Below are 26,551 nucleotides of genomic sequence, written 5' to 3'. Positions count from 1 at the left end.
ACTGCCTTCCCAAACAAAGCCCAGAATCCTGTATACTTTACCTTCCCTGATAACAGCCATGTAATTGCTGTAACATCATATAGATGTCATATTCCATCTGTCTATGTTCAGCCAGTAAATCGTGTCTGTATTTCATATTCAGTCATCCAGAAAAGCAGCATGTTGTATCAAATGTGCACTCTGCTGATATACCGCATAGGCACGTTGTAAATAAAAATATATTTTTACTTTCAGAATTGATTTAACATTCTGCTGTTGTCTTTGAAATCTATTGAATCTCATGAATAAATACAGGACAGCACTTTTATATGTTATTTGGGCTATGCACAATTTATGTTTCAGAAATGTAATATATTGATTTAGGTTAGGTTGTGATTTTATATTGAAATGTACAATGCTATTTAGTTGTGAAACTGAATTCCGCATAATGCGGTATGCTCTGAGCTTTTCCTGTTCCCTGTGCCCCTTCTTAACTCCCCTTACACAAGTTGAAAAATGAAATGTCCCTCAAACAACTAGCAAAAGCCAGGGGTCTTTATGGCAAGATCTGTTGTTTAAATTCCTTTTTTATTTTTCTAATTTATCTGCTTAATGGAGTTGGGTTTGGGGCATGAGAACTGCAGCAACACCAGTGAAACTCAGGAAATGTTTGCTGGTTTTTGTTTTTTTTTTTTTTTTTAAGCAAGAAAGATTGACCTTTATTTAAGATTAATAACAGTAGTTGGGTTCTTCCATGTATTTTCTTACCAGAATTATTTCCCTGGTTTTAGAACCTTACAGCAGACACTAAAAAATGAGGTATATGTTCCTTCTGAGACAGTTCAGAGCAGTCTGGCAGTAGAGCTTCTTTATTTTTCTGTTTGCATTTCCCCTGCAATGAAGTCTTCTTTTTCCATGATGAATTAACGAAAGTTAAAAAAAAAAAAATAAAGAGGGTGTCTGTGGGGAGTTTTGTGTATTTTAAAACAGGCTTTCTTCTGTTGTTGAATCCAGAGAGACTCTTGTCATGGTTGCATTCTAGAGGTCAAATGTCTTGATTACAGTGCACTCTGCATAAGATAGGGTATTAAAGGGTCCTTATGTGTAAGCAGTTCTCCTTATTATGACAGCAAGGGCCAATATGTGTTTTTCTGTTCTTCTGTTTCCTTTGATCATTGTCTTAAAGTGTGATTTTGTCTTTTATCAAACCGTGCTGTTTGGAGAGCTCTAATATCTAGTTTACTGTGTGTTCAAAAGGGTTGACAACAAATATCTCTATACAGTTTTGTGTTTTAATGCCTTGGTTTTTGTCATTCTTTTATAACTGCATCGAAAATGTTAGGTGTACGTGTTTCAAGACTAGACATAAGGAGTACTTATCAGTCTAAGAAAACATTAATTATTCAGCCTCCTTGTAGTTTCATTTTAAGAATTGCTTGATTTTTTCCAATGATCGATTTAGCCATAAAATTAATTTATTTTTTATCTGCACTTACACAGGAGATTTGCTGGTATCTTGAGACATTACGTGATTGGAGACTTAATATCCTTGTGTTCTGACACCAGTCCTTGTCTAAGAGATTTAACCACATCTCGGTAAAAGGCAATTTTTTGCCACAATTGTATCACATTTTGATAACTGTCCCTTGGATTGGTTAAAGGGATATTCTCCAACTCAAGTCACTGTATCTCTTTGAGTGATGCTGATGATTCTGCAAATCTGAGGCTTAGAGTAAAATTGAAACTCTTGGACTTTACTGTGTTTCATTACTCATTTAAATGACTAGGTTGAGTCAGTCATAGTATTCTAATCAATGAGGACTACTGTGCTGGTGGGCTGTTATAACCTGAGGGTTACAGCAATTTACCACTCAATCCCACGATTAGTGAAGAAGTCCTGCCTTTAGCACGCCTTGCTTCTTACATGCCTTTTGTCATCTAGTGCTGAATTTGGTTTTAGATGTTATTCTGATCAGTGTATAGACTGAGGAATAACAGTCTGTAAAGGATTCCTAATAACACGGCTACACTGCAAGGGTGCCTGCAGGGCGATGCAGTGATAAATTAATGAAGTAATTCAATAATACCTAATCAGTCAAGATGGGGAGTTTGCTGAGGGGAAACTCCTTATGCAAGGTACATGGTTTTAAAAGGGAAAAACACTTCTGTGGTTTAAGTAGTCCAAAAAGGTGTGCAAAACCTACCAGTCCCTGCTTTGATGTTTGCATGTTTAGAGAATGCTACATAGTTCAACCAGCAATTTAGTGGGCTCAGGACCAGAGGAGGGCCGCGAGGATGATCAGGAGGCTGAAGCACCTCCTGTATGAAGACAGGCTGAGAAAGTTGGGTCTGTTCAGCCTGGAGAAGAGAAGGCTGCGTGGAGACCTCATAGCAGCCTTCCAGTATCTGAAGGGGGCCTACGACGATGTTGGGGAGGGACTCTTCATTAGGGACTGTAACAACAGGACAAGGGGTAATGGGTTCAAACTTAAACTGGGGAAGTTCAGGTTAGATATAAGGAAGAAGTTCTTTACTGTGAGGGCAGTGAGGCACTGGAATAGGTTGCCCAGAGAAGTGGTAAATGCTCTGTTCCTGGTGGTGTCCAAGGCCATGATGATCTTAAGGTCCTTTCCAACCCTAACCATTCTATGATTCTAAGATTCTGTGACGTCTTCCACTTTATCAGGAGATGGTTGCTCTTTGGAAACAATGCATAGATAAAGAACTTCCAACTGTTGTGGTAAACTTGCTCAGATCTTTTGATTCTGGCAGATGTCCTAAGTAGAACTGGAATATTGGATAATGAGCAAGACTTCCTTGGATTAATTCCAGTATCCTGTCTTTGAAATTGGGAACACCATAGCAGGTAAATTTCAACCCATGCCAGCAGCAGCCCTTTTCAAGAGCAGATCAATATGCACTGTTCCTTTGGACTCATTTCTGGTGCTGTGGTTGAACATGTCTCTGTTTTAATGCCAAGAGTCATGTTCAAAATGAGGCAACTCCTACTAATTTTGATTGCCTGGAATGTCTGAGACATTTTTTCTTTAGACCTCCTCTCATTTGTGAGTTTCTCTTATGCTATTCCAGTGACCTGGAAGTCATACCCTTCTAAATTTCCAGTGTGTAGTATGGTTGCTTGGATAGCTTTGTTTTCTGGTATGCTCTTTCTCTTTCCTTATCAGGAAAATTGTTATTACTAGAATGCAGGAGCCTGTTATGCCAGACTGTTGAGTTAAGTGACAACAATTGGACGTGATAACATATTGCACTATTTTCTGTGGAAATATCTGAGGTGTGAGCTGGAGGTGAGAGTAGTGGCTCTCCTAAATCTCTTCCAATGTCCAGTTGGCTGCCACTTTGGCATATTGCAGTCTGATCTTCTGAATGCCTATGATCATCCACAACTTTAAGATGTTGTGACAGGCTAGCGAGACTAAACCCTGTCTCAGTGTGCAGTCTAAACCTCATGGCACAGTCCTGTGTTTCATTGCTGGTTGGTCTTATAATCAGAGTCCAGTTGGATACATTTCAGGATTCTTCACATAGTGGCAACATGTCTGACATCAGTTTTCTTTCCCATTTCTTCCCCGTATATTCAGGTTTTTTTTTGTACATGCTACTCTAGGTTGTGGTATATGCTGCAGTATTACAGAACATGAACTGTATGAGACTGCAAACATGTTCAAATAAAACTATAGAACATCATTTGTTTGCACTCTTCAAAGTATTGCTAGAGCTTGGAAAAGCAGTAGGGATTTAGTTTTTGGACTTAGTTTTGAGTCCATAGCCAGTTTTCATCCATCTTCTCTGGAAACCTGTAATATGTGCCACAGTAGCAAATGTATAAGTATGGATTTCTCCCAGTTCTGATACAGACTGAGGTTCTTTTCTCCTTGGTATACATGTTCTTTACACTGGGATCCTAAGCTGCCATTATGATCAATAGACATCTAGCCTATACAGTCAATAGTGTCTGGAGAATGATTTGTTTAATTAGTCTCTGGGTTGCCTATGTTAGGGTAAATTGAATTGCTCCCCAGGGTTCTTGGATAGCATTGACCTGCATTGACAATAATGGGAGATGTCTGAATTTAGATGTCTGGAGTTGGATCTTATTCCTATAGATGCACAGAGTTTGTTACTGTTCTGTTTAACTTTCAGTCGTTTTATTATACCACATGCCAAATTTCTGTCTACTTTGCAATCTGTTTACACTTTTACATCTCTTTCAGTGATAATGCTTGCTGTGTTCTCCTTTGCCATTGAATTTTTTTGAGTCTCCTATTTTCTCTCTGCAACTTCTGATGAAATGAATAGCCCCATTAATTTACTGCTTACCTGAAAAGATACACTTCCAAATTGCATCAGTTGTCTTCTCTGGATATTGAAATGTGAGAAACAGCAATTGAAAAACATCAGCCTAAAAATCTGAAAGGCATTGGTGTACTTGTAATTGATGGAGTACCAGAAATGCAGTGTGAGTTTGTTCCTAATTGAATGAGATTCCTTGGTTGAAAAATTTATTATTGGAATTTTTTTTAATATCAAACTTTCTAAATGAGTATGTTACAGAGTAAATATTAGTAAAGGATTCAGGATTATTCTCTGATATTAGAAAGACTTTTCTTAAGAACTCCTTTAAACTGTAGAGAATGGTCTGCATAAATCTGTTGAAAATAACAGTAAAGTGGTTTATTGAGTGTTCACTTGTTATTTGAAGGAAAGTACCAATATATTTTTATAGATACTTAAGAAAAGCATGGTGTCTTTGATGGTGCTGTCAAATATTGCTGTTTTAATGCAGCTGTTTTAATTCTTGCCTAAAATAAGATTTACTATTTTCTTCTATTATAAACAAAGCAACAGAACTTCTCATCACCTGTTCAGTGTTAATTACCATCTAGAATACTCATTTTCTTGTTATAATTTCCAGGTTCCTTATAATTCATAATTATAACTTATAAACATGACTGTTTGTGTAGTTGTTTTATTTGAAATTACAGATACTCGCATCTCTCTGTTCAGCAACACTCTGAACTGCCAGCATGAAATTTTCAATATTTTCAATGAGATTACGTATTAACTTGTTAGTGGAATTCTGATATGGGTGAAATCAGTCATCCACAAACTGATTTTTATCTTAAAAAGGCAGTTCTTTCACTCTCTGTTTTTTTCTTTTTTTGGGTTGTGTTACTCAAAAAATATTTTGAAGTAGGTTAGGCAAATATTTAGGAAAAATAATGATTCTTGGGAGTGTCGAAACAGTGATATTCCTAGATACATAGCATTTTCATCATTTGCTACATTTGCGATTTTTTTGAAATAGTAAAGATATCAGAGAAAATTACTAGTATAATTAGTGGAGTACTGTGTGAAATGACTTAAGCATTGTAATCCCATAAAGAAGTAGAAGATTGGTGCAGTGTAATATGGAAAGGATTTATTTTTTTTTTCAGATGTATCTTTTTATCAAAGAAAAATGCTGTGTATGTGATATTATTCCAAGAATGAAGGATATTATGCTAAGGGAATCAGATCTGTAAAAATAACCTTTAAACAAAGACTGCTGCATAATTCTGTAATCACAAAGGCATTTCAGTTTTCCAGAAGTAGAAATGAATCACGTATTACAATAAAAATCACTTATTTTTTTTAATCCTTCTACTCCTACTGGCGAGCATTAAAATCAAGTCAGAATTTTATGTGCTCTTAGTTTTTGTTTAGTTTTTCTAGCAGCTTTAACCTTTAGGACCCGCTTTCAAACATGAATTGAGATGTCTGACCATATGTTTCAAAATGCATCTACTTCTTTTTTAGTAAAATGTACATGAAACATCAACAGACTAAGAAACAAAAAAGGTATTGATAACTTATACAGAAAGAAATAATGGCTGTGTCTTGAAGTAGCTAATAAAATTGTCCATAGATGACCAGGTGTGTGCCTAAGAAAACCCATGTTTTTATAAGAGATGGCTTTAAGATCATAGAGTTACAGAATGGTTTGGGTTGGAAGGGACCTGAAAGATTATCTAGTTCCAGCCCTACTGCTGCGGGCAGGTACGCCTTCCACTAGACCAAGTTGCTGGATGTGTTGTGCTGTTAATTTGATGCGGTGTCTTAAGACAGAAGACATCCTGCTGTAGTTTATTTTATGCTTCTGCTTCAAAGTCTTAGTCCATGCAAATATGTGGAGAAATAGTGTACATGAATTGTATCTTGGGCTGAGTTATATTAAAGCAATTTAGGCTACTTTAGATAACAGGCTACATTGTTGTATTTTTGCATGTGTGGTCTGGGGTAGCCCAAAAACTAGCTCATTAGCTGCACAGCTTACGCTCATGTGGATAGTATACAAGGAGTTTGATGAAAACTTTTCTGATTTCCTCATGCTGGATGGAATCACCTCCAAGGCAAAGCAGTTCTTGCCTCATGTGGCTTGGAAAACCTGAAATTGGAGGGGAAGAAGCTTTTTGTACTTAGTGTGAATTGGTCTGTAATCACCACCACACAATGTATTGGAATTCTCCAACTCAGATTTAGCTGATGTCTCTGATATGTGCCTTTAAGGTAGAAATTGTGCTACAGGTTGAGAATTTAGGATAAATTGAAACTTCTTGTTGACAGATAGTGAAGCATTTACTTGTGCTCCTAAATGACAGCTGTGCTTGGGAAAAGATAATCTTAAATTGAGGTGATTTTAATAGTGAGCTTAAAAAAGAAAGCTGCTTGGAAAAAGATATGCCAGCTAAGCAGCGTCAACAGTATTGGTTTGAGCAACTGCCTAGGAAATGGCTGAAAAAGTGAACAAATTACTTCAGAAGATACACAAGTGTTTGTGATAAATTTATGAGTTGGAAGCTGTTACCCATACATGCTCAACAATTTTAGACAGGAAATTACCCAATGACTGTTTAAAAAGAAGGTGTTAAACCGTTACTTCTTTGAATTTTGCAGAGTTGGAACTAATCTGGTGGTCAGCCAAGAAGCTAGACAAAATTACTGCCATCATTTTGCTTAGTTGTTAGACTTTAAATAAATAAATCAATCTCCCAGTACTGTAAGGAATAGATGCATAATAATTTGCACAAGTATATAGAAGTACTTAAACTGAAACATGAAGAGTTTTGCAGAAGTGGGAACCTGAGCATACAAAGATCTGTCAGCAAATTATTTTCCACACATGCATGCTGAATGTCAGGATTGATAACAAAATTTATGGAGGACCTAGTTCTGTTTCCAGATACTAATCTGCAAATATGACAATAAAGTAATATAAGGAAAGTAACTCAGTCATGACATACTTATTCTGCAGTGACTGGAATGCCTTGGGAATGTTGTTTGTTATTGTTCTTTTTTGAAAGTGTATTCAGTTGTGTCAAATTGATAATTATGAGGTACCCATGACCCGTCCTTCCCTGCTTCGTCTTATAAAAGCTTTTCTTCAAAGGAGAGCATATACCTGCCAAATGCTCCATTTGATGCACATCCTCATTCCATATCCAAAAATATTCTGTGCATTTATATGATCAGAATTTATTGAAGAAAGCATTTCCTTAAGTTCCTATCTGGAACGTAGAAATTTGGCATCAAGCTATACCAGTTGCAAATATATACATTTTTTAATGCAGTTTTATTTATACCTTACACATTGATTTATAACTTGGATGTCTTCTAGTGAAAGTTGTCTAATGCAGTATGTTAAAGAGATACAGGGCAAATTAACTGGCATTAGTCTGATACTCATGTGAATATACTACATAAAAGCAAAATGTAAGTTCCTTGCTACAGCACACTCATCTCTACCCAGTGAACTGTCCCCCAGCCTCCTTGATTCTGGCTTTCCGCTACTGGTTTAGTTCCACTAAACAGTGCTAAGAGATTAGTTTTTTTGTAGGGAGAAGCCTTAGAAAGCTTTGGTGTCGTCTGTTCCAGGATACCCAGGATCATCAATAGTACATTAAGTACCATACACCGGACCCCTCGGTTCATTACAACAAACACTGATGCACAACAACTCAAAACTGTTCACTTGTCATCAGCAGTGCATTTCAGACTGGGCATCACGTGTGTTCTACAGCCATGCCTGGAGGAAAGAGAAGTCCTGAAAATACTTTGTATCTTCAGGGATCAAGCTAAAGCTCAGACAGCTGACTTGCAGTTTTTTAAAACAAAATTTCACACTGCTGCTAATCCCAGGATTTGCACGTTCCAATGTCAATGACAGATGTTGATAGAGATGTTGTTAAAGGGTTCTCTTTGCCTCAGCTTCTTGGCTTTGGTGTTTACCAGTTCATTGCTTTAACAAGACATATTTCTTGATCCTTTTCTCCCTCACCAAAGCTGTGGCCCATCCACCCTGCACATAAATTACAAATGCCTTGCAGCTTTTAGAAAACTCAGAGCTAAATAGAAGCAAAATAACTGAGATGGTTGAGATGTGGGCCATACAGTTAAAAAGTTGCCGAGAATCCCTGCTCTCAAGTTTTGCCAACAGTAGATAATCAGTAGTATAATGATGTTGCTTTAACACTGCTGGTTTATTGTAACTGCCAGTAAGTTTTCATTGATATTTAGCTCAGATTATGTTGTGTTATAAATGCATTGCCAGCTTTTCTATAATACAATGATTTTTTTGCTTCTGTGTTCTTTTCTTTTGTCTCAATGGAAACTCACACAGAGTACATGGGAAATGTACAGACTCCTGCAGCATCATTATTTTTGAGCAAGTTCATATCAGGCTTCAATAAAACCCTCAAAAGTTCTTACAGGGCAAAAAAGTGACTTTTCAAATAACTTAGTATGAGTTTTGACCTTTTAGAGTGTTTTGCCATAGTAACCTTATAGTAGATTGCAGGTAGAATACACCGTAATAGTAGTTTTATAAGTTTTTAAACTGTTTTTCTGAAATAGTTTCAAACCAAGCAATTTATAAAGCAGTTAGAATGGCCCTGCAAACATCTACATGCATGGTGTGTGCTGTGTGTAATTTGCTTATTTTGTTCAAGGAGCTGTGAAAATCTTACCACTTCAGTTTGGGGTGTTAGAATAAATAGGAAGGGACAGTTCCTTACCTCTGCCTTCTTGTTTCTACATATTTCCAACCTGTCTAATAATACCTTGGTGCTTTTGCTGGCAAAAGAGATTGCTTCTGAGGGGGATTGTAATCTGTGCATGTCCTAGAGTAATGGCATTAGGAAAGAATGAGTCTGATTATTAAGTTCATCTGCCAATGTACAGAAAGGGCTGTGCCACAGGATGTGTTTTCTGAAATGAAATGCCACAATTCATTGTTTCTCTCCACTGAGGATGACCACACAGCCTGTTGGATATTTGCCCTACTAAAATCTTGTTTCCTTAATCAATATTAAGAAATGCTGAATCATAAGAATGAGAGCTGTTATTAAAGCACGTAACTGTGCATGTGCTATAACTTGCACCATATAGCTATGTTACTTTCTGCCACTGTGAAAACTCTTGAGATCCAAACAGGATTACAAGAAAGCGATGAGAAAATATCCAACCCATCCCAAGGCTGTGTTATTATGTAGCTGTTGTTTCTATTTACTGCAAGAGCTGCTTCTCAGCATAAAATAATGAGTTAGGTAGTAAAAGTAGTTTCTGTGGGTGTTAAGGCAAGTGACGTGAAAAGCATAGCTCAAGATTTTGGTATACAGACGCATTAAAGAGGGTGCTAATTTTCTGGTAAACTAAGCAATACATCCTGAAGCACTCAAGATTTGCTTTTCCCTTATAGAAAAATAATTTAACTGCTTGCCCAAATATCCTTTGCTAATCAAATTAAATATGCTTTCATTCATTTTTAATAAATAATGAGGAAAGGTTCCAGAGCTTCTGAATGGACGAATAACTGGCTGTGGGATGACAGACTCCATCTTTAGTTAGCAGGTTCACTCAGAGCTTGGGAATTAAAATATGCACATCTTTGTATTTGACGTTTTCTGTTTTTCAGAAGTAAATATACCATTTGCAGCTCCTGCAGGACCTGCTAAGGGGAGAGTAGCTGTTCCCCTGTAATTTCCCAAGTACTTGCACATACCTACAGATCATGATACAGTCTTACTCTTCTTTCTAATGAGGAGTTTGTAAACCCAACTCTGTTGCTAGCAGAAATGGTGTTGATTTACTATTCCTCCAAGCAGTTTTTTTCTCTCCTAAGCCAAAATGTTCACTAGATAAGAATATTCCTATATGCTGGATCCTGCTTGTGGCTATGCTGGAAAACACAATGCTATGTATTTATTCTTTCTCTTTTCAGTGTTTGTTCAGAGCTTTGGATGTCTCAAACCTTATTTGGAATGAGTGTTGAATGTTACTCTTCTTGATGTATTGACTTTGATTAGGGTTAGGGTTACTTTTAGGGTTAGAAGTTACTTTTTCACCTCTTGAACCAGGTGCAGTTTAGGATTTTATTCTCAAATGTTGTATATTTTTATACATGTTCATTGTGTATTTGCATGTTAAGTTACAGATTTTCATTTACATGCATTTTTCAGAAACATTAAAGTGTTTTATAGGAAGAAAAATGCACTATTTTTCTACTTTATTTTAGATGTGTTCTAGCAGGTCAAAGTATTTAATAGGTATATGAATATACTGAATTACTATTTGGAAGGCCGCCGGCCAAATAGGGAACTACTTTTATATGTGAAAATGAGAGTATCCTTGAAGTAGTAGTGCTACCAGTTGTATGCTTGAATGATTTTTCTTAGGATGTTATGTTGTCTTACACTCATAAAATACCAGAGTACAGAATTATTTTAAAGTGGCTTTGGAGAAGAAAACAAATTCCTCTGGGAGTTGTTTATATTCAGACACAGAACTTTGCATAAGGTTAATGCTAAAATTCTGAATTGAGCAAGAGCACAGTTTTTCTTTCATGTACTGTCATAGCTTTTTTGAGGAGAAGAGAGTCTGAGGATGTGTAATTCTAAATATGATGCTTCATTATCTTACTCCATTTGGGGTTTTGTTTTGTTTTGTTTTCAGGACTAGCAGTATAGTATTTGAACAAATGTTTCTTGATGTCTTATAGTAACTAATGCAACTTAATGGAATCAGGATGTTAGATTACCTGATTCTACTACAGAATTTCTGTCACCTATTGCCACTTTTAACTCATATCATTGCATGTTCTCCACAGGACTTATGTAAGATGATATATTGATAGCACTGTACTCAGCTGCCAAGATACATATCTGTTTACATCTGTATTACTTTAGAGGATTTCATTTTATTGGAGGAGCTGATAATCTGTCAGTAAGCAAAAGAGATTTGCTAAAATCATTTGTACAAGTAAAGTATACTCCATTTTAGAATGTAAGGAATTGAGCTTCAGTGTTGAAACAAAGTATAGATGAAGCATTATGCTTTGGGAGATTAAGAATATGAACCTGAGTGAAGAAATCTATATTTCTGGTGTTTGCCCTGATAAAGCAATCAATTTATGGAAGATTTTAAATTGCTGTGTTTTCTCCACTTACTAACATCATGGGGTTCGAAACTGTGATCTTGAAATTATCTTATCTTTGAAGTGATTACTGCATCAGCTGAAAAGACTTTAGATCACTTCTCATGATCACTTCTCACAGCACATCTGTAAACCACATGTATGTGCATACCATATAGCGCAAAAATCAAAGCTAGCAGCAAGTAACTAGGTTTTGATTTTTCTCAGTTTGAATATGATTGTAAGATTTATGTTGTTGTCCAGTATTTCTATTTGCAGAGCAGATAGAATCACTGGCACAACATGCAAGAATTCTTTTGCTTTTATTTAGTTTGACAAAGGATACGCTTATAGCATTCGCCACAGCTATGGAAAAGAAGGGAAGAGAACTGATTATACCCCATATAGCTGCATGAAGATCATCATGTCCAATCCACCAAGTCAAGGGGATTATCATGGTGAGTTCACTGGGGAGAGAGGGGAAGTTTAAAACCAGCATAAAGCCTTGGTTGGAGAGTTACTTGCTTCTGTAGTCTCTTAAATTACATGTTTAACTTCAAGGCTATAGTGGTCTTGCACTGTTCTGTTTAGATCACACTGGATAGCTCTTTTTCTGTTTTTCTAGACATTGAGTCATGCAGTGCTAGTGACTTTAAGTGTACAGATGCTTTAGAAAGTGACCAGTTAGAGGTGTCTTGAGATTAATTAAATTGTGCAGGAATTCTGAAGTTTGCTAGGGTACTTTAAAACATTATTCCTCTATGTGACTAAACATGGAAGACCCACAATGGTTTCACCGTTATTATTCTAGTACTAAGTTATTCATTTAGTTGTATCTCAAAACTAGTTCTGGGACAAAACTCTCCTCACTCTTAAATGGTGGTGGAACTTTCTAAGGTATTTTTGAAGTAATATTTTTACAAAGGGCTGTGCTTTAAAGACCTGTTGACTCTTATTGCTTGTCTTTTCCTGTTTGGTTTTGGGTTTTTTTTCCCCCAGCTATTATATGTACCAGGGCTATCATTGTCAGTACAAAGCTAGCTAAAATTCTTTTCCTGTCAGTGAATGAGAATTGTGGCATGTTATGTTGGGATATTTTATGTGACTCTTGAGCCTGTGGTGCCTTGATAACCATGCGGTGGAGTAATTATTAGAAGAAGCAAGCAATTGTACACATGGGCAATTAACTTTCTTTATTAATAAGCTGTTAGGACAATTAGGAACAGCTTAGCTGGTCTCTTGAGTGCCTTACTGCGCTAACTCCTGGGTAAACAGCCTTGTTTATGAGATTACGTGTTTTTTTACTGTCAGGGTGCCCATTCCGCCACAGTGATCCTGAGCTATTGAAGCAGAAACTGCAGTCGTACAAGATCGCTCCCAGTGGAATAACTCAGGTAAGGCATATTTTGGTTGGCACTTTTGTTAATATTAATAGGCACTGCCTTTCAGTTCTTACTTTCTGTTTGGTTAGGAATGCTATATGCAGTTTGTCAGTATGTATTGTGAAGTATCTCTTCTTATAAAAGGTTTAAACCAGAGTCGTGGCTTTCTGGCTCTAGTGCTCCCACTGATGTGTTGATTATTGTCATCGTCTTTAATTGCTTAATATTATGAGTTGGTTTATTACTATAGTGGATACAGTGCAGAATTTTGTTTCACTTTGTTTTACTGCACTATGATGAAAAAAAAAGTTTAAAGGAATCTGTCAATATTGTAGAGAATTTATTTTTATTCTTGCGGTGACTTGTGCAAGACTACTCTGTATTCAGTACACGTAAGCAATTGTTTTCCATCATAAACTAAAAAAACATACATTCTTAATCATCCACTGTGCTAACTTCCCTTAACCAATAAGAGCACGTAAGATGCATAGTGAAATTAAGCAAAGATTTTTAGCAGTTTTTTAAAAGTTAGCATGAAATTGAAACCCAAGTCTTACACAGCAAGGACAGCACGGGAATTGGAACTTTTCAGCATATATACTGAAGGACTGTGATTCCATTGCTACCTTTAGCAAGAGGTTAAGTCTATAAAAGGATGCCATCTTCTTAACTGGAGGAAGACACATGGGTTCAAGTTAAGCTGAGACAGTTCAGCAAAAAGTTGTGTATATTAATTGGTCCATAGGTAAAACCTGCTTTAAGTTGTCATCTTTAGTTTGTGTGGAGTGTCACCATTGCTTATCAGGCATCCACGAAGTGTTAAGCTAGAACTAGATAGAGAAGAATGTGGAAGTTCCGCTTACAGTAGTCTCTCTTGGAAGGAATAATTAAGATACAAATTAGAATAGTTTTAAAGAGTTTCACTCATGGTCATTCTTGACAAATTTGGAAATACCCAGACTTTTTCCTAGGAATGGTTTTTTTTTTGGTTTTGTCTTCTTTTCTCCTTGTTCATATAAATAAGCATTTGACAGTCTTCTGTGTATCTGATGGGCACTAGAGATACTTTGGGTTTTGTCAATTTTATATGCATCAAAAATTGATGCTGCTGTGAGATTTTCATCCTGCTCATCATTGGAAAGATTGGTGAGGATTTACTGGTTTAGCTGACTTGCTGTGTGTGGATAGGATTTAGTAAAGGTTATTTCTTCAGTGAAATTGTGCAGTAGGGCAGTATCTTTATACTGAACACAGTTCCTTACTTGATATAAATTGGGTTTCAGTTTGTGTGTGTGTATGTGCTTGGGTTTTTTTCCCTTGTAAAGTTGGATTGGGATTCACTAGGAGTCTTATCTTTTCTTACCAAAAGTGACTAACAAAACCTGTCTCCGTCAGTGTCACCTTTGCCCTGAAATGAACTCTGTCCTGTGTACAAAGTTTGTGATGTCAGTTTTAGTGCAGTCGGGTTACAGGTCTCTGCAGTGGCCACTCTTAGTGTTAAACCAAAGGTAACCCAAAACAAAATACCCTCCACCTAAAGCTTAATAGTAAAAAAAGTTGGCTGTGGCTGGGTTTTCAGAAATTGATCTTTATCCTGATTTCAGCTGGGGTAGAGTTAATTTTCTTCCCAGTAGCTGGTGCACTGCTGTGTTTTGGCTTTAGTCTGAGAACGATACTAGTAACACATTAATGTTTTTTTATAGTTGCTCAGCAGCGCTTACCCTGATCAAAGACTTTTCAGCCTCTCATGCTCTGCCAGTGAGGAGGGGCACAAGAAGCCAGGAGGAAGCAGAGACAGGACACCTGACCCATACTAACCAAAAGGGTATTCCATACCACAGCACATCATGCCCAGTATATAAACTGGGGGGAGTTACCCAGAGGGGACTGCTCGGGTCAGGCTGGGCACTGGTCACTGGGTGGTGAGCAATTGTATTGTGCACTGCTTTTGGGTTCTTTGTTTTTATATGCACCCATCACCTGCAAACCCTGAGGATTTTGTTGTTTTTATATACACCCATCACCTGCAAACCCTGACGATTTTGTTATGTGGACAAGTCAAATGCTCAGATTAAGGGAAGATGTAGGTTGATGTGCATCATTATTTTCTTGTTCTTTGTTTGATACATGGCCAGTCTTGGGCTGATGTTAACCTGTTACTGAAAGAGTTTTGTTCAGATGAATAGGATAAGATGATTGGAAAGAATGTGGTATTAGCCTACAGGCAGGGGGAAGTTGCACTGCCTGGCCTTAGGCTGATCCTGGTTGGGATTGTAATTATCAAACAGAGCTAATTGCCAGTGCTTGGAGCTCTGATAAACATGGTTGGACCTTGCCATAAGAGTAGATTGAAATAATGTAGACAAAGGCCAGAAGGATACCACAGCGACTCCTAGGGAAGATTGCAACCAATGTTGTTGACAGTTGTGAATTAAGTTTAGGCAAATTCCTTTAACTGAATTCTTTTAACTGAGTAGTTTTGCTTAGCATCAGTAGTGCTTAGTACTGACAGCTGGAGTTGCTGGAGCCTTATGCTTTACTCCTGCCTGGAGACAGTAAAAAACAAGATGGACAAGAAGACCAAAATTCACCACTGGCCCAAGAGGTGCGCGCAAGGTATTTGAACAGCAACAGCATGTGATGGTCAGGTGCACAGAATGTAAGGGTATAAAATCCCAGGAATTTCATTATTCTGGGTCCCTGCCTGAAGGCATCTGGCTACAGCTGTTTGTATCCCTGTACCACTCAGTTATTGTTTTTCTAAGAATTAGAGGCCTGAGACTCTGCTGTGGGAAACCTAGGGTGGAGATTTTTCTTCAACATTAGACTTCAGTTCCAGGAGCAGTTAATGGGCCCTGCTGGTGTGGAAGGCAGTCCTACTCCATTCACCCCTGCCTGTTGACTTTCCATTCCTTTCTTTGTGCTGGCCTTATGACTACATGGTAAAACAGATTAAAAAAAATATCCAGCTATAGGTTTACCTGGGGAAGGTGAGGAGGAATGAGGTTCATTTTGAGTTGGCAGGAATGGGTGGACAGAATTAAGAGCTGTGTCTTCACAGTTCAGCAGCTTCAATTTGTGGTGTATTAAACGACTCATGAATTTTTTATTTAGAAGAGAAAGAAGGAGAAAAGCAGCACACAAAAAAATTCAAAGGGTTTAGCATGCAGTTCAGGATGACAAAAAACAGGACAACAAAGAACACACGTGAAATAAAAAACTTTCAGCTCGCTGCTCTCCAGACTGTTATGTTGCATACCTACAATGTACATGAAGCAATTTATATATTTTTTTTTTTTTTAATTTTAATTTTGTAGCTGGTTTTTAATTATTTCAGATGTTTGCTTTCATCCTTGGTAACAGTCTGGACTTTGACTTAGCGTTGCAACAGAGGAATGCAGGTTATTTATCATATCTAAACCCAGACGTAATTGTCGTAAAATAAATGGATAAAAATGTGTCACTAAAAAACAGCCAAAATTTTTCTAATCATAAAACGTATAACATTTTTTTTAGAACTATGTGAAAACAGAGAAGTGGAATACTTGGGTGCATTAACCCTTCTTGATTTGATTCTCACACCATTGACTTTTAGCAGATGACTGTATAAAACTTCGCAAAAAAGCCCACAAGCAAGCAAACAAACCAACTAGCATTAGAGCTGTTTCCTTTTAAAGTGATTTACTCAGTTTACATTGAGGTCTGTCTTCATTTAATAAGCTGCCCACAGGTTATCTCTGCAAACATGGGAACATATCAACATATTCAGACATTCACTTATCTTTTGTTAAGTATCTAATGAGTTCCTTACTGACATAAATGAAATAAGAAGTACAGGCTAGAAAACCTATACTTTAAAAGTGGAGGGAAAAATACAGGTATTTTTAAGAGATATTAATGAATACCTTCTGGATCATGACTGCCTCTTTCTTTTATTTCTGTAAAGTGTGCTAGAATACAGTTCAGTTTTTGACAGTTGTGATGCAAATTGCAGGGGAGAAATTGATCTGGTGTAGTGCCCTAAGTACTACCACGTGCAGTGCTGAACACTGTGCGATCAAGTGCTCTTCACTACAAATGACAAGCCAAAGAGTGTAAAGGATAAAGGAGTTCTGGCAAAGCAGTAACAATGATTTTCCAGCCTGGAAGTCAGTCCCTTGAGGAAAGCAGCTTAAATCTGAGGAAATTGTACTATACATGTGTACCTTAGAAACATGAAATCTTCAAAATCAGTTTAAAATATAAAAGTAGCATCTGGAAGCAGCAGAAATAACAGATGGCTATACTGACCAGGAGGCAAAGGGCACTGGGGAGTCCTGGGGTAGGATTAGTGCTGAGATGGTCACAGAGTGGCCTGAAATAGAAGAAACTGGAATGTGTTCATATGTGCTCTATCAATTGCACCCAATTGTATCTTGAATCACCTTTGAAATAAAAAGAAAGCAGTAAATAAGTCACACTTAACTGAATCTATAGTAGAAAGATTTAAATTTGGAAAATATAAGTTAATTCTGCAGTTTTCAAATGAAAGAAACTAACTTTGAGTAAAACTAGATGATCTTAAGGTCCTTTCCAACCCTAACTGTTCTAGGATTCTAAAATAACAATGGATAATTACAGAGCCAGACTCCTGCTATGCAACATCTCAGCTTTGAATACTGAGGATCTATAAAGCAGGTGGCTGCGTACAGCTGCCAAACATCATCTTAACCTCATCAGTAGTCAGTAAAGCAACATCAGGAAAACAAGTTGCAGATGGCAGCAAAAGATAAAGGCACATAGGAACTAACAAAAACAGTCCTTTGGTATGTAAGTTTACTTGCAAAATAAAGCAATGCAATGTAAATGTCTTAATATATGTAGAGGGAAAAGATTGCTGTGGTGAATTAAGGTAGTAGTTCTTAGTGGAGGTTTCTGCATAACACTAGTAAAAACCAGCTGCAAGCTTGCTTTCATTATGTGCACAAATCATACAATCATAGAATAGTTAGGGTTGGAAAGGACCTCAAGATCATCTAGTTCCAACCCCCGTACCATGGGCAGGGACACCTCACACTAAACCATCCCACCCAAGGCTTCATCCAACCTGGCCTTGAATACTGCCAGGGATGGAGCACTCACAACCTCCCTGGGCAACCCATTCCAGTGCCTCACCACCCTAACAAGAAAGAATTTCCTCCTTATATCCAATCTAAACTTCCCCTGTTTAAGTTTTAACCCGTTACCCCTTGTCCTGTCACTACAGTCCCTGATGAAGAGTCCCTCCCCAGCATCCCTATAGGCCCCCTTCAGGTACTGGAAGGCTGCTATTAGATCCCCACGCAGCCTTCTCTTCTCCAGGCTGAACAGCCCCAACTTCCTCAGCCTGTCTTCATACGGGAGGTGCTCCAGTCCCCTGATCATCCTTGTGGCCCTCCTGGACTTGTTCCAACAGTTCCATGTCCTTTTTATGTTGAGGACACCAGAACTGCACACAATACTCTAGGTGAGGTCTCACAAGAGCAGAGTAGAGGGGCAGGATCACCTCTTTCGACCTGCTGGTCACACTTCTTTTGATGCAGCCCAGGATACGGTTGGCTTTCTGGGCTGCGAGCGCACACTGAAGCCGGCTCATGTTCATTTTCTCATCGGCCGGCACCCCCAATTCCTTCTCTGCAGGGCCGCTCTGAATCTTTTCTTTGCCTAACCTGTAGCTGTGCCTGGGATTGCTCCAACCCAGGTGTAGGACCTTGCACTTGTCGTGGTTAAACTTCATAAGGTTGGCATCAGCCCACCTTACAAGTGTGTCAGGGTCCCTCTGGATGGCATCCCTTCCCTCCAGCATATCAACAGAACCACACAGCTTGGTGTCATCAGCAAACTTGCTGAGGGCACACTCAATCCCACTGTCCATGTCAGTGATGAAGACGTTAAACAAGACCGGTCCCAACACCAATCCCTGAGGGACACCACTCGTTACTGGTCTCCAGCTGGACATTGAGCCATTGACCACAACTAATTTATTATGAAGGATAATTCCATTTCATTTAAATAAAGGATTGTTAGTGTCTCTCACACAGGGCTCCTTTCTAGCTGGGCTCCCAATCTATTGCAATTTTTAACCTCTTTTTGTTTCTTTTCTTAGAAACTTGTTCCCTGTTAAAACCAGTTAATCTACTGAACCTGTTCTTCTTCGGATATGTTTAATGTTTTTCTGAATGAGCCAGAAATGTTGGTCTGGCTTTTCTAGTCAAGCACCACTTTTAATCAACATGTAGGAATTGTGTACCTTTGACATCTGTACTTGTAAAATTTGGCTGAAATTGGCCATTAGGCAGTGAGGGAGGTCATGTGGTAGAGAGGATAATGGGGCAGGTATAAAGTGATGACTACCAGTGCAATCATGTATGTTAATAAATTTAACAAACTGGGTGCAAGTCTGTGGTTTGTCCTGGTGGGCATCTGTTCTATGGAGCACTCTATCGATATTGGGAAAAGAAGTGACATGAAGAGCTATCTACTGAACTTCACTGGAGAATACTGGTAGACATTCCTCCAAGATATGTATCTTCATAGTAGCAGAGTAGAAAAATCTGTGTGGTGACCTAATAGCAGCCTGTGAGAGGTTTGAAGAGGGGTCTCAGGGATGTGGAAGAGTAGTTTCTTGGTGGAAGGGCAGTGTAGCTGGGCAACAAAGACTGAGCTGCTACAAAATAACATGGTTGCTCTTTCAGAATTTTAAGTCCCTCAAGGCCAACTCTGATAATGTGACCATTATAGCTTTCATATGTCAGCAGCATTGATTCAGTGAAGTCCCTTTCTCCACCTCAAAGGTGGGTCAAATACTATTTAACAGAGTACATACAGGTGGGTCAGATACTTTTTAAGAAAGTACATACATACGATGTTGTTAGCATTTACTTAAAGATAGCTCTTTTGCATGGCATAGATTTTATTGTAAGGAACAAGTAGGGAAGCACAAGGCAACATGTAATTGAACTGTTTAGAATAGCTGAGTTTTCTTCAGTCCTTACATACTTAATGTGACACTAATTTTTTCAGTCAATGTCAAGTAAGGAAGGAAGTAAAATAAAGAAAAAGTATGTACACAGAGAGATCCAGATTTCAGACTCCATTGCCTAGTTGGCCTTGGCCTTGTTCTTTTACAGAAGATTTAACAGGAGGTGGCAAGAGGGATAAAAATGTAGTCAGTTGGGCTATTACAGAGAAACAATGTGGCTAAGTACTTTCTTGGCAGTGTGATGTTGGTTTTATCCATTCAGCAAATGTAACTTATTTATAAATCTGCCAATAAATACGAAGCAGCATCCAATAATGAGTATGGCAGGGATTTAAACTGAAGTGTATTGCTGTGTTTGACACAAAGGTCAACCTTGGGAAAGGGGCTTGAAATTAACATTTCTTTAAAACTATTTTTCCTTCCACTGAGGCTCTCTTAATTCCAGCAATTTTCTCTGTTTGATAAGCAGAGAGAGCGCACATTTTGATTATGTAAAGGATGGAGGAGGTGATGAAACTTGAAAAAAATTCAGCTGGCATTGCATTCTGGTGATAAGAATGGGACTTTATGCAGCACAGAGAAGATTACCTGAAGTAGAATTGGGAAGCAAATTGTATTTACAAAAGATGGCATGATTTTCCTAATAGGTGTTCAAAACAGGCCATTCGCTCACGTATTCTGCTGAGCTTGACTAGAAATAACTTCATTTCAAAAAGGACAAATCTGATTGAAGGTAAAAGCATTCCCCTCTCACAGATACTTGTCTAAAGGATTTGCATTAAATTGTCTTGATGGAAGCATAGTAATGTTTTATTTTGCATCTGCATGAACGGCTAATGTGGAAAATAAAAATACAAATTGTATCCGTCATTGCTTCATGCTTCAACCACTTGAATTACTAGATTTATGTCTGCAATTATGGAAGAGATGCTGCAATATGATAGTTTGACAATAACTGTCACAATTATATTACCAAAATATAGATTCAACTTATTATTGAAGTTAAGAGTATTGAAATTACTTTTTAAGGACTAGGCGTGTCTTCCTGCTGTTTTATCTTGTTTCCAGTGTAGCCAGGGTATTTTTAAAGAACAACAGTATGTCTAAATGTTGTTAGTTTTTAGTAGGATACACAGATGTCAAAGATGCTATGTGCTGCAAATTTATGTGAGCTGTTATACAGGGCTGTGGTGAAATACCCTGTCCTGGTAGGTATCAACAAGATTTATAATCTGACTCGGTTACCTTTTTTCTCCCTCTCTATAGATCCTGGAATTGGTGAAGGGCATGCATTATCAGCTAGCCTGTCAGAAGTATTTTGAGTTGACACATTATGTAAGTACCTCTGAATTTTTGCTAAACTATAATCACTGCCGTTATCTTGAGGAAGGCCTTGGAAATCATGCATGAAGCCAAGAGACTATCTGCAGTTTTCACATCCATCATTAGCTGTCTTGCCTTGTTAGTTTTCATTTCAATAACTTCAAATATTTTTTTGTTATTTTCAGCATTTGTATATTGATGTTATTAGTACCCTCAACATTACAAGATGTAGTAAGTTATGCTTTCTTTCTGGAAATGTCAATATTGTTGAATTTTACCTATTTTAAGCCATTCTATTTTTGCAATAATGCTGGTTTTAATCAAATCTGTGTTCTTTAACCTGTTACGCAAGTTTGATATTTTGAGATATACCTTGAAAATAAACAAAATGATCTAAAAAGCGTTATTAAAATTCTAATCTCCCAGCACATACACAGCTAACGTTGTTAATTTTCACTTGGTAGTTTTCCACATCCTTAGCCATGTGTGATTAGTGGTTAAATCAAGTTGAACATTCTCAAATCTTTCCCATTTGCTTAATCACAGGCACAGTTAAAGTAAGATCCTCCACAAAACTGTAAGATAGTAAATGGCTACAGTCCATCTGCTATGTGATTTCTGGATTCAAAGAACTAGCTTTTGCATTGGTTCTAGATTTCTTGTCATCAGGAAAAACCAATGAAGCAGAAGCAATGAAGATTCTTAGATGTTTTTTCTACCAACAACTAAAAAAATGGAAACATCCCTTTCAAACAGCAGACTGTAGAACAGCCTTGCTAAAAATGTGGATTGGGATTAAATGACATTTACCATTGACTTTTTTGTCAACTGTTTGTCCCCCCAAATTTCCAGCAGTCATATGTGTGAATATATAGTAAAGATATACTCTGAACCTGTATCCAGTGTAATGGTTACTTAGGAAGACAAATACCATCACTCCAAACATAACATCCTGAAAATGTAAGCAGTGTAACCATAACCCAGAGTAAATAGTCACAGTAATCATAGAATTACAGAATCATAAAATGGTTTGGGTTGGGAGGGACCTTAAAGATCATTTAGTTCCAATCACCTCTGCCACAGGCAGGGACACCTTCTACTAGACCAGGTTGCTCAAAGCCCCATCCAACATGGCATTGGACACTTCCAGGGGTGGAATATGTTGTTCAGTCATAGTAGTCGTAATAGTGGCAAGATTTTATTTTACTTTAGTTGGTAGAATTGGATGGCATCTCAAACCAGAGAAAAATATTTCCAGTCCATACAGTCTGGAGGTCTTGGCTATGTATATGTAGACCAGAAAAAGAGATTGATACTAGCAGCTATGAGCTACTAGGAGGTTAAAGAAATGTTTTTTGTGACAGTGTGCTGCCTGCAGAAATACTTAGTGCTTTGAAATCTGATTGTGTATAAATCTACTGGTTTACGAGCCTGAGCATTGTGAATAAATAAGAATGTCTAAGTGGCTCATGCCTGTGTCACTGAGTTATATTCCAAAGGAACCAATGATGTTAATGTTGGTTACATGAGTATTGCTGTATATTAGTTACTTGTTACAGTTACAGCTGTAACGACTATCTATATCTAGTATTTATCTCTAAATATATTGTTCTTGAATACTGATATTTTATAATCCTTGTGGGGTTTTTAAGAAGTAAATGACATCTAACACATAGGAAACTTCCTGGTACAGAAGAATCACTTTTGAATAGTTTATTTAAAACCATATGCAAAAACTGTTTTCATTAGTCCTTTGCGATCAAATTGCAAGAACACCTTTTTAGGGATGTGGTTAATTGATATAACTTATTGAAGCGCTATGATTCCTTCACATGTTTTTTCTGTAGTATTAGCTGTAGCATTATCAGCTGTAATTTTAAAAGTTTTTGGTTAAAACTCAAAGATATTGTAGCTTCAGAATGATTGTTTCAGGTTTTTCAAAACAGGATTTGCTATAGCGGAAAAACAAAATTAGTGTTTGTGTGAAAGCCAGTACATGCAAAATCTGTTGAATCTAAAACCAGTCTTATGTTAGTATCACCGCTGAGATGGAATAAACTATTCTGACCAAAGTGACAGGTCTTTTCACTTGGGTCAATACATGTTATAAGCTTAAATTTTTGATTGCACAGAAAATACGTTTTTCTTTGGCCATGGTGGACTCCAGATGGATTTAAGGTGTGAATGGGTAAAGCTGTTGGAGAAATCTAGTTCTAGCTAAGTTAGTGGTGAAGCTTTTAAAATTTATGTGCTCTGATCTATCGTACCTAAAAACATTGTAAATTTACATAAAGTAGCATAAGCAGCCTAGCATGAAAAGCCAGAAATTTTTGTATGCTTCACCTCCATTTTTGTGGTCAAATTTCTTGTGTATTTCTAGCCAGAGCAGAATATTGTTATGGAGAGAAATGCTCACTGAACCTTGTCGGAAGTTACACAGGATGGAATTGTTTATGTATCACTAGATAACAAATTAAGATGATGGTTCTGAGAAAAATTTTCTCTTTTCCTCCTTAGGCTTTCAGAAAAAGGTGATAGTATGAATGGGCAGAAATCTTTTAATTGAAATAGAATCATCTCAGCTTCATCCAGTAGAGCTTTATTTTAGTAGTATTCAGGTTTGCAAAGGGGAAATGGTACGTGGACTCATACTACAATTTTAACTAACAACTTGTAAGTGGATTTTAGCCAGATACCTTCTATCACCTCTCAAAATTTGTTTGTAGATTTCATTCATACAGTGAGCTGCTTCTACAGCTTATTCCAATTTATTGGGGAGAGATAAGTTCAGGACAAAATTAAGAGTTACAAAGTGACTCTTAAATTGTTCTGAGGAAAACTGAGCTTTTAACGTTAAAAAATCCAGAGCTAATTAAGAGCTGCTTCTAGGAAAGCCAAGTTTTCACTATATCATTTCTTTTAAAGTCTTTTTAGTGTAAGGAATAAAGTAATTTAGTTCCGACGTAATGGAAATTGGAGCGTGGATGAAAGCTGGCTGGCAGAAACTCATCCAGATAAGGCTAAAATGAAATTCAGTGGTGGATTTGGGTTTCTTTTATTTTTTTGCTTTTGTGTCTTTGAGTACCAAATTAGTGTGCTGGTCCTGTCACTTGTTTGTAAGATTTTTTCAAGCAAGGTCACTTACTGCAGTTGCTAATGTCTTCTTCTAATGACTTAGATTTTGTTACACCTGTCACCATTTTCTGATGGAACTAAGCTAGGCAGTGGTAATGCATTTAATCAGGGTGCCATTTAGATCACACATTGATCCTCTGCTTTATGATTTTTCACAAGTGGCTGAAATTTAAACTGATGGATTTTGGCATATTAAATCAGCCACAGTATGTGTCCTCATGAGATGCTCTGTGTGTGCAAAGTTGCTTGTTATGCTTGAATTAGCTCCACCATTCTGGGAAAAAGGGAAAATAGAGGGAGCAGAAAATGAACGGTGTCTATTTCTTAGTCTTCCTTGGTTTCTTGTATCCCAGGTTTGGAAGGCTTGCCAAAGTTTCTCCAGAGTAGTATTTCTCTTAAAATGTTCTTAGTATTCACATGAACCGACAGGAAAAAAAAAGGTGCAGATTGCCTGAGTAGCAGGTGGAAGCATCTTTTAAAGCACGCATTTCTAACTTCTGAGCCCCTCAAAAAGAAATACAAAGGTTAGAGCTGAGATTTGTGGTGAATATTATCAGCATAGCTTACTTTGAAAACTGAAAGCTTTGTTGATTTGAAATATTTGATAAGCATTAATTGAATGTTCATTTATCAAATAATAATGGACCCGAAAGAATGTGCTTAGTAGTGGAGAGGAGCAGTAAAAATATTCTTCCTTTATGCTTATTTTCTTTGTTCTTTTCCACTGAAGACTGATGTTCTTTGGCAGTGCTTGTTCATCTAGTTTCGGGATGCTGATGTTGGCAGTGATGGAGAAGAGATAAGCTAGATCTGTTGGGCGTCTGTCTTAGCCTTCTGGCTTGCAAATATTGCGTTTTTGGCTACCCCTTTCCATTCACAGTTTCACACTGATACGTAAGATCTATATTTATATTGTGTAATTTTTACAACTTATAGTGGTATTCCCTACTGTTATTTGCACTCCGGACTTGTCCAAGTCCCTGTTTTAGGTAGGGAAATGCTATTTTAAGGTGTAAGTTTGATTGTTCTACATATATAAATATGTGCCATTTACTTGTATTGTTTTATATGTTTTGGGGTGTTGTTTTCCTGTACTGCAGCAAGGACAGTGTGAAATATCGTTTGAATATGCAAAGCAGTGGTTTTCCTTCTTCTAACACGAAGGAAGACATTTTGGGATGAAGGTAAATCCATGTCATGCTAATATTTACCAGGGTCGTATTTACAAAGAGATGCCACCTTCTTCAACAAAATCAGAGCTTACAAAATTGCTAATTAACTTGTCCTTGAATGTGAAAAAGATTACTTTTTGAAATAAATATAATAACTCACTGTTTCTTTTCTTTTATGTGCAGGTTGATGACATTGGGTTTTCTTTGAATCATCCTAATCAGTATTTTACAGAGAGTCAAAGGCTGTTAAACGGTGGTAGAGAACTAAAGAAGGAAATAAGTAATTCAGGAAACTCTCAACAAAAAAATAATAGTCAGGAAGGCATGAGTTCAAATTCTGCTCCCACCTCTTCGAAAGCAACAGCTGATGCAGAACTGGAGGGCCTGGACGAATACTTCACTGAAGATTAAGCAGCTGTGTTACTTGTTCTTTTTGTTTTGTTTGTCTTGGTTTGGTTTTTTGTTTTCTTTCTTTCCCTTCTATAGCTGGATTTGTCGCTATGCTAAGGAATATGTATTTCACTTCCTGGAAGAAACAGGCATTTTGTGCTTTAAATAGACCGAAGAAAGAAAGATAGGTACTGAAGCTGCAATTTAATCCAGTACTTACTCTTGCTGCTTTAGGATACTGTTTTTATATGGCATGTAGAAGGATAGGAAATGAAAGTTCCTTCACAATTAGGTGATTTTTGTTTGATTTACCTTTTTTGTATTTCCTCAAAATGTTTAAATATTTTTATCCCATTTTGTGGTCACTTTTATGTATTTCTTCTTAATAAATACATTTTTGTGGGGTTTTTTTGGTTGTGTTTTGGGGTTTTTTTAGCCATATTTGGATAGTAATTAAGTAGGAGTTCTTAAGATCAAAATCACCCTCTGGAGGATTCTGTCTTTTTTCTGCATGAGGACCTAAGGGAAATCAGCTTCTTAATTTGAAACTAAATTAGAGAGCTTGTTTTGGTGATCAAACATAAGCAGTTATTTTAGATGCCTAAGAAGGTAATCCAAAAAGCTGATACTCTACCATCTGACTTATTTGAAGAAGTTAAAAACTTACTAGCATATGTTCCTTTTTCAATTTCCTCAATGC

The 26,551-nt window shown here is 37.3% G+C and overlaps 1 protein-coding gene across 1 annotated transcript in view; it reads left to right on the top strand.

The window, feature by feature from the left end:
* Nucleotides 1-26,260, top strand: part of PRIM2 (DNA primase subunit 2) — a 101,539-nt gene extending 75,279 nt beyond the window's left edge. Inside the window, exons 11-14 of the mRNA XM_065681470.1 lie at nucleotides 11,781-11,907; nucleotides 12,761-12,843; nucleotides 21,098-21,166; nucleotides 25,645-26,260. Of these exons, the coding sequence (XP_065537542.1) occupies nucleotides 11,781-11,907; nucleotides 12,761-12,843; nucleotides 21,098-21,166; nucleotides 25,645-25,872 (507 nt within the window). The 3' untranslated portion in view covers nucleotides 25,873-26,260. The remainder of the gene's footprint in view (nucleotides 1-11,780; nucleotides 11,908-12,760; nucleotides 12,844-21,097; nucleotides 21,167-25,644) is intronic.
* The last annotated feature ends 291 nt before the right edge of the window (nucleotides 26,261-26,551 follow it).

Source organism: Lathamus discolor, chromosome 5, assembly GCF_037157495.1.
Source record: "Lathamus discolor isolate bLatDis1 chromosome 5, bLatDis1.hap1, whole genome shotgun sequence".
NCBI lineage: Eukaryota > Metazoa > Chordata > Aves > Psittaciformes > Psittacidae > Lathamus > Lathamus discolor.
The sequence above is the reverse complement of the archived record's forward strand: the minus strand, read 5'-3'. Positions and strand labels throughout refer to the sequence as shown.